Below are 21,023 nucleotides of genomic sequence, written 5' to 3'. Positions count from 1 at the left end.
GCTCCCTTTAAATCAGTATCAGAATCAGCATACTTTATTAATCCCTTGTGAAATTATGTGGGTTACGGGTTGCTCCAGTACAGTGACATTAGAAAAAACAATAACAAAAACAAAAACAGACTAGACTATTAACAATAGAATATCTTAAGATCTAAGGAATAGCACAATATATACAAATCACCAAATAATAAATATCCAGATGTGATTGCAAATAAATATCAAGAAAATAGACGGCAACATTACAGAGTAAGAAAAGAGTGTGTGCAAAAGGATGTAACTTTTGCAGTGTTTACAGTGTATTAGACGGAGGAGTTCTACAGGGAGATGGCCACAGGCAGGAATGATTTCCTGTGTCGTTCAGTGGTTTTTGGTAATTTCAGTCTCTCACTGAACGTTGATGTGATACTACAGAACTTTAATAACTTTTATCTGAGTAGACTGAGTTTCACTTTAGTGGACCTAAGCCTCCTAGTTTTTTCTCATGAAAGACTGAATAGGTTAATCAAGTTTTGGTTGTTCTTTTTTCTTTACTTTCTTTTCTTTTTCTGGATACTGGTTCCGGGTCGCTACTCGTGCGGTCCACCGGCCAGTCAGCTGAAAAGTTTTTTCAGTCACTTTAATTTTAAAACTGTATATACTGTATATTCTGTGCATTTATTATCTCACTGTTATACCCTGTTCTTACTGTCCTTATCTTCAACGTTATGCTGCTCGGTTGTCTGTTAATTGCCCCTTGGGGATGAATAAAATCTTCTGATTCTGATTACTACCCTAAGAGATCAATTGTCAAAGCACCTTAAGTAGATGGTATAATAATTTCGAGCTTTGAAGTAAATTTTGATTCTATTACTTAATGTGCAGAAACAGAATTACAATTTAGCCACACTACTTGCATGCTGACTTGGGGTATCTTTGCCACTGTTTATTAGACACTGAACTTCTGGACTGCAAAGCTGCCTTAAAGTCAAAACAACTCTTCACAGTTTAAAAAAGGTCACATGAATGCATGTTGTGGTGGAGGGTTTGCTGAAATCCGTGGAGGGTGAAGTAGAGTGATTAAAAACATACTGCATGGTCAGAGCAGGACGCATTAGAACTGTGGATAGGATCTTGTAAATACAATTCCCAGCCAGGTAACTCAATGGACAATAAACTAAATTTAACTTACATAACACTTAATGGGTATGTAGAGGTGGAAAAGTGCAGATATGTCTATTTTCTGATTATTTTTACAATATATGCTGCAGTAATTTTCTCTAATTCCACCATTATTCGTCTTATTGTGTTTCATCAAAGCCTTCATGAGCCCATGTATATTTTTATTGCAGTTTTGCTGATTAACTCTACTTTTTTTTGCACAACCATCTACCCAAAGTTTTTGCTTGATGTTTTATCTGAAAAACAGATTATATCACACACACACACACACACACACACACACACAATGTGTCACTTTCAGTATTTTGTACTTTACACTTCAGGAGCTTCAGAATTTTTAGTGTTGGCAGCCATGGCCTATGACAGATATGTGTCTATATGCAAACCTTTGCAATATTCCGTAATCATGAAAAAAAACTACCATCTCTGTTTTCTTGGTCTTAGCGTGGCTTGTGCCTGCTTGTCAGGTTGCAGGAACAACTGTCAGGGCTCTGTGTGCGGGCAGGCAGAGATGAGGATCCAAATGCAGGACTCGAACACAGAATTGTAACTCACAAAACCTCAGCTTTATTGCTGGCAGGAAAACAAACATGAAGTGAGGATGGAACACTGAGACCAAGGCCACACAGGCATAATCTGAGGGTACGACGCGACACTGGGCATGGGAAAACAGGGCTTAAATACACAGGGTAGTAATGAGGAAATGGGCCACAGAAGGGAGACACAGCTGGGAGAGATCAGGGCTAACGAGACATGGGGAACAAAGCTGCACACACTAACATAAGACAAAGACTTTCACAATAAAACAGGAAACATGAATCACAACTCAGAGACATGGACTCAACACAGAGACAGAAAATGAAACATGGAACTAAACTATACATGAAACCACCATTCCTAAAACATGGATAATAGAAACATGAAACTCTAATAATAATAATAATAATAATAATAATAATAATAATAATAAACATCACAACAAGAGAATGAGAAACAATCCAAAACACCAAGATAACTGAAACACAAAGTACCAGAGAAACAAAGAATAATCCATGATGCAAAAGTGAACCAAAACATAATAAACTCGAAATACTGGGTCCAACGGACCCAGAACCGTGACAGTACCCCCCCTCAAAGGGCTGGCTCCCGACAGCCCCAAACAAAAAAAAAGCATAAAGCACCAGGCCAGGGCGGGCGGAGGGGGTCCAGGACGGAGGGACAGAGACCAAACAAAAAACAAGGAGCTCTAGAGTCCACGAAGAGTTCAGGGGGCCGACCGTGCACACGGCAACGGCGGCGACGGGCGAACAGTTCCGGAGGCCGACCGTGCACACGGCAACGGGCGGCGACGGGCGAACAGTTCCGGAGGCCGACCACTTGGAAGGCAGTGGCGGCCACTGAGCAGGTCCGGAGGGCGGCCGCGATGCCAGCGGCGGCGACAAACCCTTTCCGGAGGCCGTCCTCGAAGGCCATGATGCCACCTAATAGGCCCGGAAAACGGCCGGCAGAGGCGAGGCGGAACGGGTCGAGCTGGCTCTGACGGCGGTATGGCAACCGCAGGACCAGACGAAGACGAAGGCGGAGCCGAGGCCGGACCAGGCGTGGATGAAGACACGGAGGCCGGACCAGGCGTGGATGAAGGGACGGCTGCGGAACCTGACGGCAGCGGGACGGCTGCGGAACCTGACGGCAGCGGGACGGCTGCGGAACCTGACGGCAGCGGGACGGCTGCGGATGATGATGTAAAAGTCGCGGGGGACGATTCAGCAGGTGATGGCTGAACCAATTTCCCCGGACCATTAGCAGGTGTGAGGATGTGCTGGCTGGGTCCCCCAGGACCCTCAGCTAACGAGGCGTGGTGCTGGGTGGGCTCCTCAGACCCTCCAGCGGACGTGGCTTGAGGCTGGACGGGCGACTCGGGCCCTCCAGCGGACGTGGCTTGAGGCTGGACGGGCGACTCGGGCCCTCCAGCGGACGAAACATGAGGCCGGCTGGGTTCTCCCGAACCCCCAGCGGACGAAACATGAGGCCGGCTGGGTTCTCCCGAACCCCCAGCGGACGAAACATGAGGCTGGCTGGGCTCCTCGGGCCCTCCAGCTGGAGCAGATGCAGGGCCAGAGGCAATAGGGACCCCTGACTGAGGGCGAAGATGAGAGGCTGATTTAGCAGATGACAACGCCAATGATTCCTTCACTAACTGAACTACTGACTGGGTTATGGATTGCAACAAAGCTTGCAACAAATCTGATTGTGGTTGCGACTGAGCTATGAATAACGGGGGTGAAGACTGAGCTACGGGTGACGTAATTTGAGATGAAAGCGGTAGTGGAGTAGGTGACAGGGCTACAGGTGGCTGCTGATCAGGGGACACTGTAAACTGAGCTGAAGGTGGCTGCTGATCAGCTGACTGAACTGAAGGTGGCTGCTGATCAGAAAACTGAGCTGGGAACTGCCATAAAGGTTGTAGTGATGGTGGTTGTGATGGTGACTGAGCTAATCCTCCTGAGCCTTCTGAACACGACAAAAACTGCTGGAAGGGCTCACCTGAGCCTCCAGCTGACACAGGAACGGGTGCCGGCACCAGCTGAACACCAAACCCTTCCACCCGAGGAACTGAAACGGGTGGAGGGGAACGCTGGGCCCGAGCTACCCTAGGAGCAGAAACAGGAGGAGAGAGAAGCTCAGGAATGGTCTCAAAATGCCCAATATTGCCAACTGGGTCTGAGCATATAGTCTTAGCAGAGTGGGCAACCTCAGAAACATTCAACTGGGACACAGAACAGTCCCTGGGAAGAGCCACGGTCTTAATAGATTGTAGAGAGGTGCAACTAGAGTCCTTAAATGTCCTTGGGGAACAGACAGCCCCTTCCTTCAGAGAGCCTGAGTTACAGCCTGAAATTTCTGTCCCTACCAACTGCCTGCGCCCTTGCTGAAAAGTACATGGCTGAAAGGCTGGCTTAGAAACATTAACCACCTCCCTTTCAGCTGACTTGAAAACAGAACTTGAAGCCTCCAGAAATTTCACAGCAGTTTGAACATTTCTCCCCCCAGATTTAAGTGGCGTAGTCTTATTCATTTTAACACTAGGTTCAGATTGGGCAGAATGAAAACAGGTTCTTAAATCCTCAGAGCAGGGGTTCACAGGGTTAACAAACACAGACTCAACTACCTTTAAGTTAGTAGATTTAGATTCACTTGAATGGCAGGTAGTCTTCAGAATCTTAGGGGTAGATTTATTGTTTGTTATGTTCAAGAGTTCAGGAGGAGCATGAGAAAGACAGTCTTTGTTGCTCACCACTGCTGACTGTCCAGAGGAAGCGGAGCGACGGCTGCGTGAGCGTCGCTCACTCTGGGAAGAGGGAGGTAAGCCAGACTGCGAATCCTCCTGCAGACCGGGCCGAAAGTCTTTCGGTGGGCCGGGCTGGGACGAAGAGGCGGGAAGTTTGTGTAGCTCCGAACGTGGAAGTCCCAAAAACAAAGCAAAGGATTGCAGTGGAGTAAGCCCAGTGTCTTCCACCACATAATCCTTCTTTCGTCGCTGCTTGCCCCTCCTGCAGGGCCTGAATTCGGAGAGCAGCGGTGGAGTGACACCAGAAAACGGAGGAGCTACTGCCGTCGAGGGAGAGCGCTTGGCCCCTCGCATCCCTGACGGAACAGCTGATGGAACGGCGGTAGCCATCGCAGTTTGGAAGCTGCGGGGCCCACCCAGAGCCAAACGAGACCCATCGAATGGTGACTCGTGCTCCCAGGCACACCTAGCCCCCTGCCTCTCCCTCTCCTTGAGGAAGGTGGAGACTGCGGGTCGCCGATACCGTACGGAGTCTGCTAGATCCATACTGGTCGCGTCGTTCTGTCAGGGCTCTGTGTGCGGGCAGGCAGAGATGAGGATCCAAATGCAGGACTCGAACACAGAATTGTAACTCACAAAACCTCAGCTTTATTGCTGGCAGGAAAACAAACATGAAGTGAGGATGGAACACTGAGACCAAGGACACACAGGCATAATCTGAGGGTACGACGCGACACTGGGCATGGGAAAACACAGGGCTTAAATACACAGGGTAGTAATGAGGAAATGGGCCACAGAAGGGAGACACAGCTGGGAGAGATCAGGGCTAACGAGACATGGGGAACAAAGCTGCACACACTAACATAAGACAAAGACTTTCACAATAAAACAGGAAACATGAATCACAACTCAGAGACATGGACTCAACACAGAGACAGAAAATGAAACATGGAACTGAACTATACATGAAACCACCATTCCTAAAACATGGATAATAGAAACATGAAACTCTAATAATAATAATAATAATAAACATCACAACAAGAGAATGAGAAACAATCCAAAACACCAAGATAACTGAAACACAAAGTACCAGAGAAACAAAGAATAATCCATGATGCAAAAGTGAACCAAAACATAATAAACTCGAAATACTGGGTCCAACGGACCCAGAACCGTGACAACAACATCACTAAGTGCTACTAGAAAAGTGTGTAACTTTACTCTGCAAGGGATATTTTGTAATAAGTCAATTTACAAACTTCATTGTGTGAGTTCAAGAGTTTTGGCTATTTATGGTGTGAATGTTTTGCTCAATATTGTATTTTTTCCCATGCTCTACATAGTTTTCACTTACACAAAGATACTTATAATATCTTATCAAAGCTGTAGAGAAGTCAGGAAAAAAGCTACACAGACCTGCTTACCTCACCTGCTGGTTTTATTCAACTATTCATTCTTCTGTACATGTGAAGTTATTATACTTCGACTGGAATCTGATATTTCACAGACTGTACGTTTAATAATGACTTTGCAAGTGGTTTTATATCATCCACTGTTTAATCCAATCATATATGGACTAAAAATGAAATACATTTCTAAACACCTAAAGAGATTGTTCTGCTAAGAAAAAAGTATAGTGAGATGTTTGATTTTGATCCCTGAAACAGATTTATTGTTTATTTCATCAGATATTCTTTATATTGATATATCTCCTATATAAATATTGATTTATCTCTCTTTGTACTTAACAATTTTTCTTTTATCTATTTATTTAACAATCTCTTACTTTGTGTGAGAATCAACATTTTGTTCATGTGATGAACTCTTCTGTTACAAATTGGTGAGGACTTCTACACTAACAGTCACATTTATAGCTACGTGTTGACAGACTTTTCAAAATCATCTGCAATAGAAAAAAGTAAAGACAAAAAGAAAATTAATTAAGAAAGCAGCTCTTCAAGTGGGCACTGATAGGAAAAGAAACATAGCTGTTGATAATAATGCAGATTTGGGTCCTGCTGTTAAATGAAACCTTCCCCTTGTATATGTAAGTATTCTTTTGCCATGTTATCAGACTGTAGAGTGACAAATTAGTCAAACATAATAAGAGTAGCACATGGGTGTAGAATTGCTAGCTAACAACAAGCTTGTAATACAGTGTGTTTTCACCATTGTTTTTTCCTGAAATTGGCTTTATTTTGGTATTAAATCAATTTGTTCTAGAAGTAATTAGTGTTACCTTAAAACTTCACACATCACCTACAGCAAAGTGCAAAAGCAACCCAAGAGTTCCTTATGGCAAAGAAATTATGTTAATGTTAAGATATTTTAAGCTCTTGGAGAGATGGTTGAACCTTTGTGTCCTTAAAAGACCAGAAAAGTTTTCTGGTGTCGAATATATTTACTAATAAAAGCTTGAGGAGCTTAAGGGTCCTGTGCAGCATCCTTGCTGTTATTTGGACTGCACTTTTCTGGACAGAGATCTGGGATGTCCTTCACTACCCCAAGTCCTAAAATTACTATGTGAAACACTGTTTCTTTCACCCTCCACATCTTCTCACGTTCCTCTCTCAGCCCTTGGTACTTCTAAAGCTTCTCATGTTCCTTCTTCCTAGTGTTGCTATCACTTGGTAACACCACAGTACATCTATCACTACAGCTAATAGACCCCATTCCAACAGTACTGCTCAGAGAGGTCCTACCTTAAAGTATACCTCAGTCTTAAATATGGGCATACCACAGGCCTTTAAAGTGGACATGAAACACTTCATTTATAGAGGCTAATTTACATGATGGAGCCCAGCTCTCACAAACTGACACAGTGTGTGTTGCTGGATTTAGGAAAATAGTGCTTAAAACGCTAAAGAAGCTAACTAGAGTCCATGATCGTCTGGCAGCACAAATGAACAGGTCACCACCATGAGGGAGAGGTCGCCACACCACATGATCCTGCTAAGATGAACAGACATATGGCTCAATACACAGAAGGGAATAAGCAGGAATTCCAGAGAAACAACACACCAGCTACTGGTACAAGGTACCCAATACTGCAAGACCAGGCTCAGCAACTTATGCATCACCTGGATTGGCAAGAAAGCCTATGACTCGATGCCCCACACACAGATCTTGGAACGCATAGATTTGTACAAGATAAAAAGGACACTAAGAGCCTGAATCAGAAATTTGATGGGGATGTGGCGAACTTCAAGCCTATAGCACAAGTCGCCATCAAGTGCGGGATTTATCAAGGAGATGCGCTGTCCCCACTCGTGTTCTACATATGCCTGAAACCCCTGAGTCATTGACTGTAACAACATCGGAATGTAATTTGTACTGGAAAAATGTAGTTGGATGTACCTGGGAATCCCACAAACAAATAACCATGAAGAAACTGCTAGGAAAGCCAGTCTCCAGCAGTGTTGATTGCCTGTTGTCTCTGGTCCTCTGGGACTCACCCTTTGGCAGTGGGCAACCCATCTGGGCCTTCCTGATAAAAAATATCTAATATAGTAGAATAGAATAGAATAGAATAGAATAGAATAGAATAGAATAAACCTTTATTATCCCATGGATAACAGATTTTGACATAGATTGTTACACAACTGTACACACAGTAGCTTTTTCACATTTTAGTTCAAAAACCAGAACCTCAGAGATACATACTTCATCAATCTTAAAAAGTGAACATTTGATAAATGCCACAGCCAAAACTTCACCCTGGCCACTTTCTCTGGGCCAATTAAAACAATCATAAAGGGAGGGCATAGTTCACCAACTAGGCAGTCCTCTCCAGAGTTTATTCACATTTCTGTTAAAAATATAAAACTATCAAGGGCTCTAACATTAAAAAGACTAAACTTAGCAAGGTGAATGGAGGTAGCAAAGAAACTGTAGGTTGTAGATGAACAACATTTAAAAAACTGGATGAGACAAGAGATTCCCTACGCCTTGCAAAAACTGTCCTATTAGTTATTAAGGCCAAAATACCAAAAACGTCACTTGAGGGTTCAAGTCCAGCTGTATTGTATATCAGTCTATTATAATCAACAGGTATGGTTGTTCATGCCTGAGGTTTTTGTTTGTTTGTTTGTTTTTGTTTTGTGTTTTGATACTGCATTCTGTGTCAGTGAAGGGCCTGTACTATTTCTTCAATTGGTTAATACTCTGCGTAGAAGCCTGGCTGGTCCTGAAGGCCTCTATAGATTGAAATCATCTCAACAGAGACTTCAGGTTACACCCATGCATTACAGAACAAAAATAGTAAAACTGACCAAATAAAGGATCCTTTCCAGAAAATGAAAGTGAACTACTAGCTAAACTACATTTTCTTGCACTCCAAAAGAAAACAAACTGGAAAGAAAATCCAGATATATAGTTTTCAACTGTAAAATAAAACGTATTTTGAGGTGTCTGAACTGTATGTAACACAAGATTGTAATGGAATTTCATTTACACAGAGCCACAAGATAAAAAGTGACTGGCATGATAACTGTCTCATTTTTTAAGTACTCGACCTTATGTTACTCTACTTCATCCCTTTTTCATTTCTCTTGATGTTGTGTTAGTATCCATTAAGAAGGATATTCACGTTTAATTTCATTGTGAAAATCAATAGGGGCAATCACATTAGATGAAACTATTAACAAATGTATTATTAATGAGGAGAGTGATATCAAACATTCATTTTAATATTTGTTTACGTTTCATTTTGGTTTTTAAATATTGATCAATTCTCAGTTGTAGGAGGAAAACATTAAGCCAGTTTTCATAAAATTCATAAAAAATGAGTAATAAAAAAAGACTATAAATTAATAAATTGGTTTGCTTGCAATTAACTGAACAGTATTTTGAGGTGTTTAGAAATTTCTTTCATCTTTAGTCCATATATTATTGGATTACAAAGAGGGTTATATGTTACAAACTGTAATGTCATTATAAAACGTGCAGTTTTAGGAAACTCTGATTCCAGTCTAACTATAACCATATCATACGTAAACAAACAAGAATAGTTCATTAGAACTAGCACATGAGGCAAACAGGTTTGTGCAGCTTTTTTTCTGACATTTCCACAACTCTGATAGGCAACTATAATTATCTTTATGTATGTAAAAAGTATAAAAAACATAGGAGAAATTGCAACATTAAATAGAACAACCATACCATATATAGATAATTCTCTTGAATTGACACAATAAAGATGGTTGGCCGAATTGTTACAAAAAATACCTTTCAGAGTAAAGTTACAGAGTGGTGTATTTGCATTTCCTGCTATTGGCACTGCAACCTGAATAGCAGGTAAAAACCAGCACAAAAGCAGGAAAAGATTGACTCTTGTTCTTCTCATTATAGAAGGATATTGCAAAGGTTTACATATAGACACATATCTGTCATAAGCCATAGCTGACAGCAGTAAGAATTCTGAGCAACTTAAGGCATAAAACAGGAATACTTGAAAGAGACAGGCTTGATACAAAATAATCTGTTTTTCAGATAAGAAGTCAATCAAAAGCTTTGGGTAGATGACAGTGCTCAAAACAACAGAATTCACTAACAAAGCAGCAATGAAAATATACATAGGCTCATGAAGGCTTTTTTGAACTACGATAAGCCACACAATAGTGGAATTGCTGCAAATTATTAGACCGTATACCATAAACATAATTACAAAATAAATATATCTGTATTTCTCCACTTCCACATGACCACCAAAAGTTATATATGTTATATTCATTTCAGCATTTGTGAAGATCAGAAACTGAACTAAAATGTAAAACAGGTAGAACGAGTAACAAACAGTGTATATAAAATATTTGTTTTATGTAGATTGTCTTATTGATAGCTACCTAAACTTGGTGTGTGTTCATTTTTTAAAAGTGAACAACTCAAGTTACATCAAATATATAATGAAACTTCAGTCTCTATGGATCTCATTAAACCGTCCACATGGACTTGCTACTATGTTGACCACTTTAAGAGAGTGTTAGCTGTTAGACCTTACCTACATGGGTGCACATTCTTTTTTTATCTTCCGAACCACACTTTGCACTTTGAAAAAAAAAATTCAGCGTTAGGTGCACTAAACACAACAAACCATGCGATTCTCATAAGTAAATGTATTTTAAGAAAATTCTATTGCTTATAGGAATTTATTATAGAGAGCAAAACACTTGGAAAAGGTAGTAAAAAAGTGTGGGCTCTAAATAATGGAACACTTTGGTTTTGTCAGTCTATTCTGCCACAAAGAAACTACAGCCTTTATAGAGTTTGCAATAATAGGCCCAAATTTGTTGTCGTTGCTGAGCTTTTTGGTGTGTATATTGTGGTACTGCCTTAGCGGATTCAATCATTTTCCATGCAGTAGAAGCCTCGTGAACAACCCCCTAAGCACCCTGATTTTGAATGACCAGTAGTAAAACTCGAAGTACTGCCAAACCACCAAGTAATTTGGCCTGCTGCAATGTTGACAAACGTATCCTAGGCCTTTTCCCATTCAAAATAAATTTAGACACCACAGAGTGTATATCCTTAAAGTAAGTCAGAGGAGGGAGGAGTGGCAACATGAATAAAAGGAAATTAAGACATAACAGTATGTTCATTTTGACTGTGCTGAGGCCATAGTCTTAGTGTTAGGCAGGTCAACGCTGCATAATATAGCTGAGTGAGCAGATGTCAAGATTGGCTGAATAGAGGTCAGCCAATCCAAATTAAGTAGCGCAGAGCCGAACCAATCACAGCCGCAGCGTCACGTCGCGTGACTTGTTACGTACAGCACAAGTGCCAAGCCGCACATGTGTATTTGTTTGGGAAGCAGCCAGCCACCGTACCTCCCGGGTAATGGAGGAAATGAGTGTGCCGACTAGAAAAATCAACCGAGCGTGACCGAAGGTTACCGAAGAGAAAACAGATGATGGTTCCAATGCCGGAGAGATTGTCGAACGGAAGAGCCATAGAAGTTCCGTAGTGTGAAGGTATTTCGGCTATTTCAAGTCTGACAAAAAACAGAGTAGCGTTCACTGTAAATTGTGCCGAAAGCAAGTCTGGAAATACAATAAACTGGTGCATGCGTCACACTGTGCGCCACGTTATTGTTTCGGTGAAATGAATTTCTACAATACTGTTACTGTTAATTCTACTCTCTGCAGTGTTTAAATGCTTACATATACACACAGTTACTGTCCCTCCACACTTACGACTCGGTTCTGCTTCTATGCCCCAGCTTTGTTTACTTTTTCCCACCGAGGCTTCTAGACTTCTGATTGGCCAACATTTCTGCACGGTTAGGACTCTAGCTCCACCTGCTGCTTTGGCATGTTCATAGCAGCGTTTTCCTTCATTTCTGCCTTTATGTGTGGACGGGATTATTTTTTAAAACGAAAACGGAAAATCTCCGTTTTCAAAAATACCCGTGTACGTGTGGACGTAGCCTCAGTCTCTGACTGGAAGCGCTAATTCGTCATTCGGCTTTTGTCAGACTAAAGTAACTGTTAAAACTGTTTGAAAAGCTAAGCTATACAACAAGGAGAGATTGAGAATTTCCTTTTAGTTCTCAGTTTATTTGATATTGACAAAAGTTAGTCAGTTTTGTCTGTTCTTCTGTAAAACAAACTAAGATTTATTTTTAGAATTAATATTTTGTTTCTAAGTGGAATTGACAATTTAGTAGTCTGTTTCGTTTGTTCTATTTTGAAACTTAAATGCTTTAGCGGCTGCCTTGTGTGTAGTTTGCAATATTTGCCTTTATTTATCTGAAAAAGTCTCATGTTCCTTAAGTACATCTACCCTGTTGAACTTATTATGGGAAATAAATATTTAAATAAAAACAAGCTGCTGATTATTTCACATTTTACTTGTGAGCAACGGCACATTTAAATCTTACAAATATAGTTATTTGGCTTATATCGTGATATATATCGTTATCGCCTGAAATGAAAAAAACATATCGTGATATGAAAAAATCTTATATCGCCCAGCTCTAGAGACGATGAGAGATTAGATGCTGCATCTGGATTAGATTTATCAATAACAGGGTTGATGGCGGCATTGCAGTCACCTCCCAACAGTAAGAATGATCATTGTGTTCTAATAACAGGGCTGTACTGGGACAAAAAATCGGCCTGGGTATTTTGACTAGAGACCGGCCCACCACGTATTATAGGAAAAACTATAAAGCCTTTGGATGAAAAGAAACGCTGTTGTGACAGTGATGTACACTGTCTTTTTGGTATATGTATGATTTCTATACATTTTACGTCATACTAAAAACTTTGGTTGTAAGATTCAGATAATTATTTATGGTGTTATTTGTTCATAACTTCCCTTCAACTCATCCATGTCACCTAAAAGATAAACCTGTTTCTCCATCACATGTTCAGCTCTGATGATTCAGTAAAGACATCTCCTGGTTTTATCTTCATGTTTCCCTCTCACCATATATCATGACCAGCAGCTTTTACAACTGTGGCAGTAGCAAACATCAACTGTTACTAGAAATTAATATTAAATAATTTCTAACAACAGCTTATCACGCTTAAATGTGCTGCTGTTGTTTAGCGCAACATCCGCTGGTTTCCTCTTTCTGGAGCAAAGTGGGCGATAAACAAACAAGAGAGAAGAAGAGGCAGCTGACAGCGTAAAGACACAGAATAACTCCAACGTTGTGTCTTTTTTCCATTCTAGCTGAAGTACGGGACAAACTGTGTTCCTTTTCAGCTCAATACGAAAAACGTAATATTTTCTCTGAATACGGGACAATTCCGTTTTTTACGGGACGGTTGGCAACTCTACTAACAAACCTTATGAATAAAATAAAGTTCACTATCATTAACATCATAGCACCCACCCAGCTGTATAGAAACTCCGTCATGCTAGCTAGTATGCAGTATGAGCAGTGTTGGGAAGGTTACTTTTAAAATGCATTCCATTACAGAATACAGAATACATGCCCCAAAATGTATTCTGTAATGTATTCCGTTACGTTACTCAATGACAGTAACGTATTCTGAATACTTTGGATTACTTAATATATTATCATGCTTTTTACAACAACGTGAATGTACTATTGCTGTGTGATTTATTACTATTACTGAAGGTCCGCGACTCCGAACTGTAGTAAAGGGACCTCTGACTAATACGGCGGGGTCCCTGTCGGTTCATAGCCGAAAACTAGCTTTACTTTGTTGTGTGGGTCAACTTTTCTTGCGAGAGACAGAGAGAGGTGTTGAAAGGCTGCTCCAACGGAACTTATTGTTTCGGAGGAAAACACGAACACGGTGTACAGTCGAGTCTTAATAGCTTACTTACAACTGGGCACGTCAGGCACTCTTCTTGGCTGCAGTGGTTATTATTATATTTACATGCTTCCAGCTCCCGTTTTTCCTCGATGACAACTCGTACCTTTCCACTCCCCTTTTTCTCCCTCCTCGCGCTCACAGACCCATAACGTGTATGGCAGTCCATTCTCCCTGCAACACGGACTACACTGCCCATGATGCTACATTCTTTAGAGCTATGCTTGTAGCATTCTGCCTGTTAACTTAGCACAACAACAACAACAACGAAAAGGCGCTCTCTCACCCAGGAAACACACAGTCGTAGTGAGAGAGAGAGAGCGTCGCCCTGTAACCATGGCAACCATAACGCTGCCGCCTGGAACAACAGAACGTAGCTGTCAAACAAAACCCAAACAGTCCTGACCCGCGACAATATGAAACAGGAAAATACCGCCGTGTAATCCATTTATTTCAACAAAGTAACTGTATTCTGAATACCACCTTTTTAAATGGTAACTGTAACGGAATACAGTTACTCATATTTTGTATTTTAAATACGTAACGGCAGTACATGTATTCCGTTACTCCCCAACACTGAGTATGAGTTATAGTAACTGACGGTAAAAAGTCAGCACAATGAAAATAAACTACACCTAAACTTGGTTTATATCTGACCCAGATAGAATGCAGGTCATAACTTCTTACCTGAAGTTCAGTTCACCTGACAGTCGGACCAGCGGCTGCCTTGGGTCTCTCCTCCTGCCTCCCCTTTCCCTCATCCACCTGCTGGCCTTTATGGAAGCTCCGCCATAGCCACCATCAAACAACTGAGTTATTTTTACACATCGGCCAGCATCTGGCCAATCCACCACCTTTAATTGTTCATACCGTTACCAAAAAAAAAAAAAAAAAATTGGCCTCTGCCCATAAAAATGAAAAATCACTATCGGCGGGCTGATGGCCAGTCCAGCTATGTCTAATAGTGTCTTGGCAATATAGATAAAAAGTCTCTGTCTGGCTCATTTGGAAAGTATACAGATACAAATGCTAGTTTGTGATTTACAATACTGCCAGTGATAAGGGCCAGCCAGCCATTTTTATTATTTGTGCTATACCTGATGGGGAAGTTGAATTTCCTCTTCAGCAAGATACAAACATCCTTGGGTTTATTTGTTGCACAGGATGAAGCTGTTAATTTGTTTTTTGTTTTTTTGTTGGTTTTTTGCCTGTCCCGTTTGGCTCTTTTGCCATCAGAATTCTTGTCTAAAGGCAAAGAAAGATGCCCAACGGATTTACTTTACCAAATTGACCATACCAGCCTTGCCGTAATGGTCCATTTGATTCACCTTTTATTGTTTATTTTATTTTCACTTGCTGAATACGGGACAGACTTGACTGGGGGAAAGAAGGGGAGAAAGAAAGAGGGAAAGAGAAACAGCTGAGAAGAGGGACGGGGGAGAAGGGCAAAAAACATAAACCAACAGAACGGGCAGAAAAAGAAAAAAAAAGAAAATGCATATATCGATCACCTGGATCACCTGTTGAGAAAGAAAAAAGAAAACAAGCAGAAGAGAACAAGAGTAATAGAATAAACAGCATCACAATGATATATGGGAATATGACAGTAAATACTAAATATTAAACATTATTGTGCAGCACATAAGATCAACAGAACACAGTGTGCTTTGAGGTAGGAGCCAAAAAGGGTGTAGTTTGTGGGTGTGATCACCCGTGTGTACACCTGTGAGCATGGACGCGCTTGTTTTTTTTTTTTTTAAAGGTTCCTTCATGTAATGATCTGCTAGAGGGTGTGGGGGGGCCACAGCCCCGTCCTCCAGGGCATGAAGCAGGTATGGAGGAGATCAAAACTCCAGACATCCAGAGGCCCCCAGAACACAAGAGACCAAGGAAGACCAACAGAGGGGCAGCTGCGCCACTGTCCCAGAAAGAGCTGAGGAGAGTCCCAGATGAGGGGTCACTCAGCAGCCGCGGAGCAGAAGCCAGGGGGGGTTGCAGTGACGCGCCCGTGAGCTCCGCCGGCAGCCAGCTGTGCCTGAGTGACCGAGCCCCAGGCCGAGAGGCTGGGGGCACCCCACCCCCGAAGTGGCCCGACCGAGCCCCAGCTCGAAGCTGTTAATTTGTAATGTTTGTTTTTTAAACCTAACACATCACATTGTCTGAGACGTTTTTTGAATTAGACCAGTTCTTAAAATCATCTCAAACAAAAAAGAAGAAAAAGTAAAATATTTTATGTTCATTGTTTCTGTTCTTACTGTTGTTTAATGAAAGTGAAACAAGATCAATATATTTATTTAAACAACAAAAAAAGGGACACAAATTTATATATTTGTTCTGGTTAAACAAGGGTTAAGTTTCTCCGAGGGTTGATGAGCTCTGATGAGAGCCTATTGTTATACTCTGCGGTGTCTGTGGCATCGGTGCTCTCATCGCATGCGATGGAGTAAAAATCAAAAGCACAGCTTTATCAGACAGTTGCAGTTATATGTTGGCTAACGAGTCTTCAATCCGTCGCACAACTGGATTTCTGGACATGCTGACGTTGTTGAAGTCCTGCACTTTTTCCGGGCACATTATTTCCGTGACTTTAACGAGGCCGTGTTTTATGAGGTCTCCATCTGAAAAAGGCTTGCCATGTCTTGCGATGGGTTGGGTGACCTCATAGCTGGCTATTGTAGCCTTTTCCTGGACAACCGCGGGCCAAGTTTGGACACCCCTCATCTACAACCTACAATTTCTTTGCCACCTCCATTCACCTTGCTAAGTTTAGTCTTTTTAATGTTAGACCACTTGATAATATAACTTATTTTTAAATTATTTAAATGAATAAACTCTGGAGAGGACTGCCTAGTTGGTGAACTATGCCCTCCCTTTATGATTGTTTTAATTGGCCCAGAGAAAGTGGCCAGGGTGAAGTTTTGGCTGTGGCATTTATCAAATGTTCACTTTTTAAGATTGATGAAGTATGTATCTCTGAGGTTCTGGTTTTTGAACTAAAATGTGAAAAAGCTACTGTATGTACAGTTATGTAACAATCTATGTAAAAAATCTGTTATCCATGGGATAATAAAGGTTTATTCTATTCTATTCTATTCTATTCTACTATATTAGATATTTTTTATCAGGAAGGCCCAGATGGGTTGCCCACTGCCAAAGGGTGAATCCCAGAGGACCAGAGGCAACAGGCAGTCAACACTGCTGGAGACTGGCTTTCCTAGCAGTTTCTTCATGGTTATTTGTTCGTGGGATTCCCAGGTACATCCAACTACATTTTTCCAGTACAAATTACATTCCGATGTTATTACTGTCAATGACTCAGGGGTTTCAGGCATATGTAGAACACGAGTGGGGACAGCGCATCTCCTTGGTAAATCCCGCACTTGATGGCGACTTGTGCTATAGGCTTGAAGTTCGCCACATCCCCATCAAATTTCTGATTCAGGCTCTTAGTGTCCTTTTTATCTTGTACAAATCTATGCGTTCCAAGATCTGTGTGTGGGGCATCGAGTCATAGGCTTTCTTGTCAATCCAGGTGATGCATAAGTTGCTGAGCCTGGTCTTGTAGTATTGGGTACCTTGTACCAGTAGCTGGTGTGTTGTTTCTCTGGAATTCCTGCTTATTCCCTTCTGTGTATTGAGCCATATGTCTGTTCATCTTAGCAGGGTCATGTGGTGTGGCAACCTCTCCCTCATGGTGGTGACCTCATGTGCTGCCAGACGATCATGGACTCTAGTTAGCTTCTTTAGCGTTTTAAGCACTATTTTCCTAAATCCAGCAACACACACTGTGTCAGTTTGTGAGAGCTGGGCTCCATCATGTAAATTAGCCTCTATAAATGAAGTGTTTCGTGTCCACTTTAAAGGCCTGTGGTATGTAGCCCATATTTAAGACTGAGGTATACTTTAAGGTAGGACCTCTCTGAGCAGTACTGTTGGAATGGGGTCTATTAGCTGTAGTGATAGATGTACTGTGGTGTTACCAAGTGATAGCAACTCCAGGAAGAAGGAACATGAGAAGCTTTAGAAGTACCAAGGGCTGAGAGAGGAACGTGAGAAGATGTGGAGGGTGAAAGAAACAGTGTTTCACATAGTAATTTTAGGACTTGGGGTAGTGAAGGACATCCCAGATCTCTGTCCAGAAAAGTGCAGTCCAAATAACAGCAAGGATGCTGCACAGGACCCTTAAGCTCCTCAAGCTTATATTAGTAAATATATTAGACACCAGAGAACTTTGACTTCGGTTAACTTAACTACTAATAATGTAGGTATAGTTGTCTGTTGTTTACAAACCCTCAGATACAATGATATACTGGCTGCCATGAAGAGGACCAGATGATGGGGGAAAAAACACACACACAAAAAAGAAAAGAAAAAACCACAACAAACTTCATTTGTTGTCATTTTCCAGTGCTCTGAATATATTTCTTTTAAGGATACTGTTGCGAGATCGATCAACTTTAGACCAGACAACAAACTACGGAGGCTCCGGAAAAGTGCAATCAAACGATGAGTTTTATTATCACAGGAGAACAACCAACCGTCAGCATATGGATTGTTTTGCTCTGACAAGAATACATTGGGTTCTGGTTTTATAGGACAAAATATCACACCTACGTCAATACAGTTCAAAAATACATGGTGACAGACGGGCAAAAGTTCAATTCGTGCAGACAAGGGTACATCACGTACATATAACCTTACACCGACATATAACTTCTCCTTTCTACATTACTTGCCTTTTAAGGTAATAACTTCAGGTCTTAGCATCTCTGAGAGCTAATAATGGACCCTCGTCATTAATTACTAAGTAGAGTACTTTAGCAGCCAGTCTCAAACTGAAGTAGAAGACGCTTAGGCCTTCACTCAAACCTGCTACTAGATTAATATGTGTATTGTAAGCATGCATGCAATTAACCTGCTATGTTCTCATCTCCCCTCAGCATGTATCATCTGGACACTCTCACCAGTGAAGCTTAAAACCTTCTAGAATGGAACATCAACTCTAACCAAGCACATTTATGCATTGTGTATAAAATGAACTCAACCTATAAAAAATAGAAAGGTCAATGTGAAGACAGACATATTCAATGCAATATAAACCCTGTAGGAAATATTACTGATAAATGATACTGTGAAACATGTTATTAATACATTCTTCATAAGGCAGATTATATGGTAGCAATAAAAGAATCTCTGAATCCCAACATTACAAAGGTTCAACAATCTCACCAGCAGCACATCTTAACATAAACACCATTCCTTTGCCACAAAAAAGTCTTGGGTTGCTTTTGCACTTTGCTGTAGGTGATGTGTGAAGTTTTAAGGTAACACTAAAGTACTTCTAGAAAGAAACTGTATTAATACCAAAGTAAAGCCAATTTCAGGAAAAAACAATGGTGAAAACACACTGTATTACAAGCATGTTGTTAGCTAGAAATTCTACACCCATGTGCTACTCTTATGTTTTATTAATTTGTCACTCTACAGTCTGATAACATGGCAAAAGAATGCTTACATATACAAGGGGAAGGTTTCATTTAACAGCAGGATCCAAATCTGCATTATTATCAACAGCTATGTTTCTTTTTTTCTTTCTCTTTTTTTTTCTTTTTTTTTTCCTGTCCCGTTTGGTTCTTTTGCCATCAGAATTATTGTCTAAAGGCAAAGAAAGATGCCCAACGGATTTACTTTACCAAATGGACCATCCCAGCCTTGCCGTAATGGTCCATTTGATTCACCTTTTATTGTTTATTTTATTTTATTTTACTTGTTAAGTATGGGACAGACTTGACCGGGGAAAAGAAAAGGGACAATGAAAGAGGGAAAGAAAAACAGCAGGGAAGAGGGACGGGGATAAAGGGCAAAAAACAATAAAATAAGCAGACAAAAAATACATAGATCAATCACCTGGATCACCTGTTGAGAAAGAAAAAAGAGAAAATAAGCAGAAGAAAAAAAAAAGAGCAACATAATAAACAACATCACGATGATCTATGGGAATGTAACAGTAAATACTAAATATTAAACATTATTGTGCAGCACGTAAGATCGACAGCGCACAGTGTGCTTTGAAGTAGGAGCCAAAAAGGGTGTAGTTTGTATGTGTGATCACCCGTGTGTACACTTGTGAGCATGAGCGCGGTTGTTTTTAAAAGGTTCCTTCATGTAATGATCTGCTAGAGGGTGTGGGGAGCCACAGCCCCATCCTCCAGGGCATGAAGCAGGTATGGAGGAGATCAAGACTCCAGACATCCAGAGGCCCCCAGAACACAAGAGACCAAGGAAGACCAACAGAGGGGCAGCCGCGCCACTGTCCCAGAAAGAGCTGAGGAGAGTCCCGGATGAGGGTCACTCAGTATCCGCGGAGCAGAGGCCAGGGGGGATTGCAGTGACGTGCCCGTGAGCTCCGCCGGCAGCCAGCTGCATGTGCTACTCTTATATTTTTTATTATGTTTGACTAATTTGTCACTCTACAGTCTGATAACATGGCAAAAGAATACTTACATATACAAGGGGAAGGTTTCATTTAACAGCAGGACCCAAATCTGCATTATTATCAACAGCTATGTTTCTTTTCCTATCAGTGCCCACTTGAAGAGCTGCCTTCATTTTCTTTTTGTCTTTACTTTTTTCTATTGCAGATGATTTTGAAAAGTCTGTCAACATGTAGCTATAAATGTGACTGTTAGTGTAGAAGTCCTCACCAATTTATAAAAGAGGAGTTCATCACATCAATAAAATGTTGATTCTCACACAAAGTGAGAGATTGTTAAATAAATAAGTAAAAGTAAAATTGTTAAGTACAAAGAGATATAAATCAATATTTATAACTGAAGAATGCAATGGTTTTTAGATTTCATTGGACTGTCTTGAACAAAGTGGACATTGGCTGGGTGGCCAAGCCAGGAATGCATAGATAATCAAGCGTCTAAAACACTGTGCTGCCGAGCAGAATTTCAACAAGTTAGCATCTTGTCAGGACCATACTGTTTGTTAGTTAGAAGCATACCACTGCAACAGGCCAAACTTAGACAGTGAAGTATTAGCCAAACCTGAAGCAGCTAACTTCAGTTTGGTTTCACCTCTAGGTTCAATTGAGGAACCATCCTGCATTGTCTGAAATGTCCAACTCAGGATGCAGCTAGGATAGATGTTTTCACTGTGAAAGAGAGGACATTTTTACCCATTTGTGAACATTTTCATCATGCATTCTAGATTAATTTAGTTACTGGTCTATTAAAAAACAAATTATCATGGTCCAGGTGAGTGCTGGGTTTTTACACAAT

The 21,023-nt window shown here is 41.2% G+C and overlaps 1 protein-coding gene and 1 pseudogene across 1 annotated transcript; one reads left to right on the top strand and one right to left on the bottom strand.

Moving 5' to 3' along the window:
• The first annotated feature begins 1,141 nt into the window (after positions 1-1,141).
• Positions 1,142-6,074, top strand: LOC146615738 (olfactory receptor 10J4-like; annotated as a pseudogene).
• Positions 6,075-9,281: 3,207 nt separating this feature from the next.
• LOC146615737 (olfactory receptor 6N2-like) lies at positions 9,282-10,196 on the bottom strand. The gene has a single exon (XM_085373867.1). It carries the CDS (start codon positions 10,179-10,181, stop codon positions 9,282-9,284), a length of 900 nt encoding a protein of 299 aa, XP_085229993.1. The 5' UTR covers positions 10,182-10,196.
• Positions 10,197-21,023: the final 10,827 nt, after the last annotated feature.

The sequence above is a fragment of the Diplotaxodon limnothrissa genome, linkage group LG16 (assembly GCF_057381915.1).
Source record: "Diplotaxodon limnothrissa isolate DT_005_m linkage group LG16, D_limnothrissa_male_GT1.1, whole genome shotgun sequence".
Classification (NCBI taxonomy): Eukaryota; Metazoa; Chordata; class Actinopteri; order Cichliformes; family Cichlidae; genus Diplotaxodon; species Diplotaxodon limnothrissa.
This window is presented reverse-complemented; position numbering and strand designations above follow the sequence as displayed.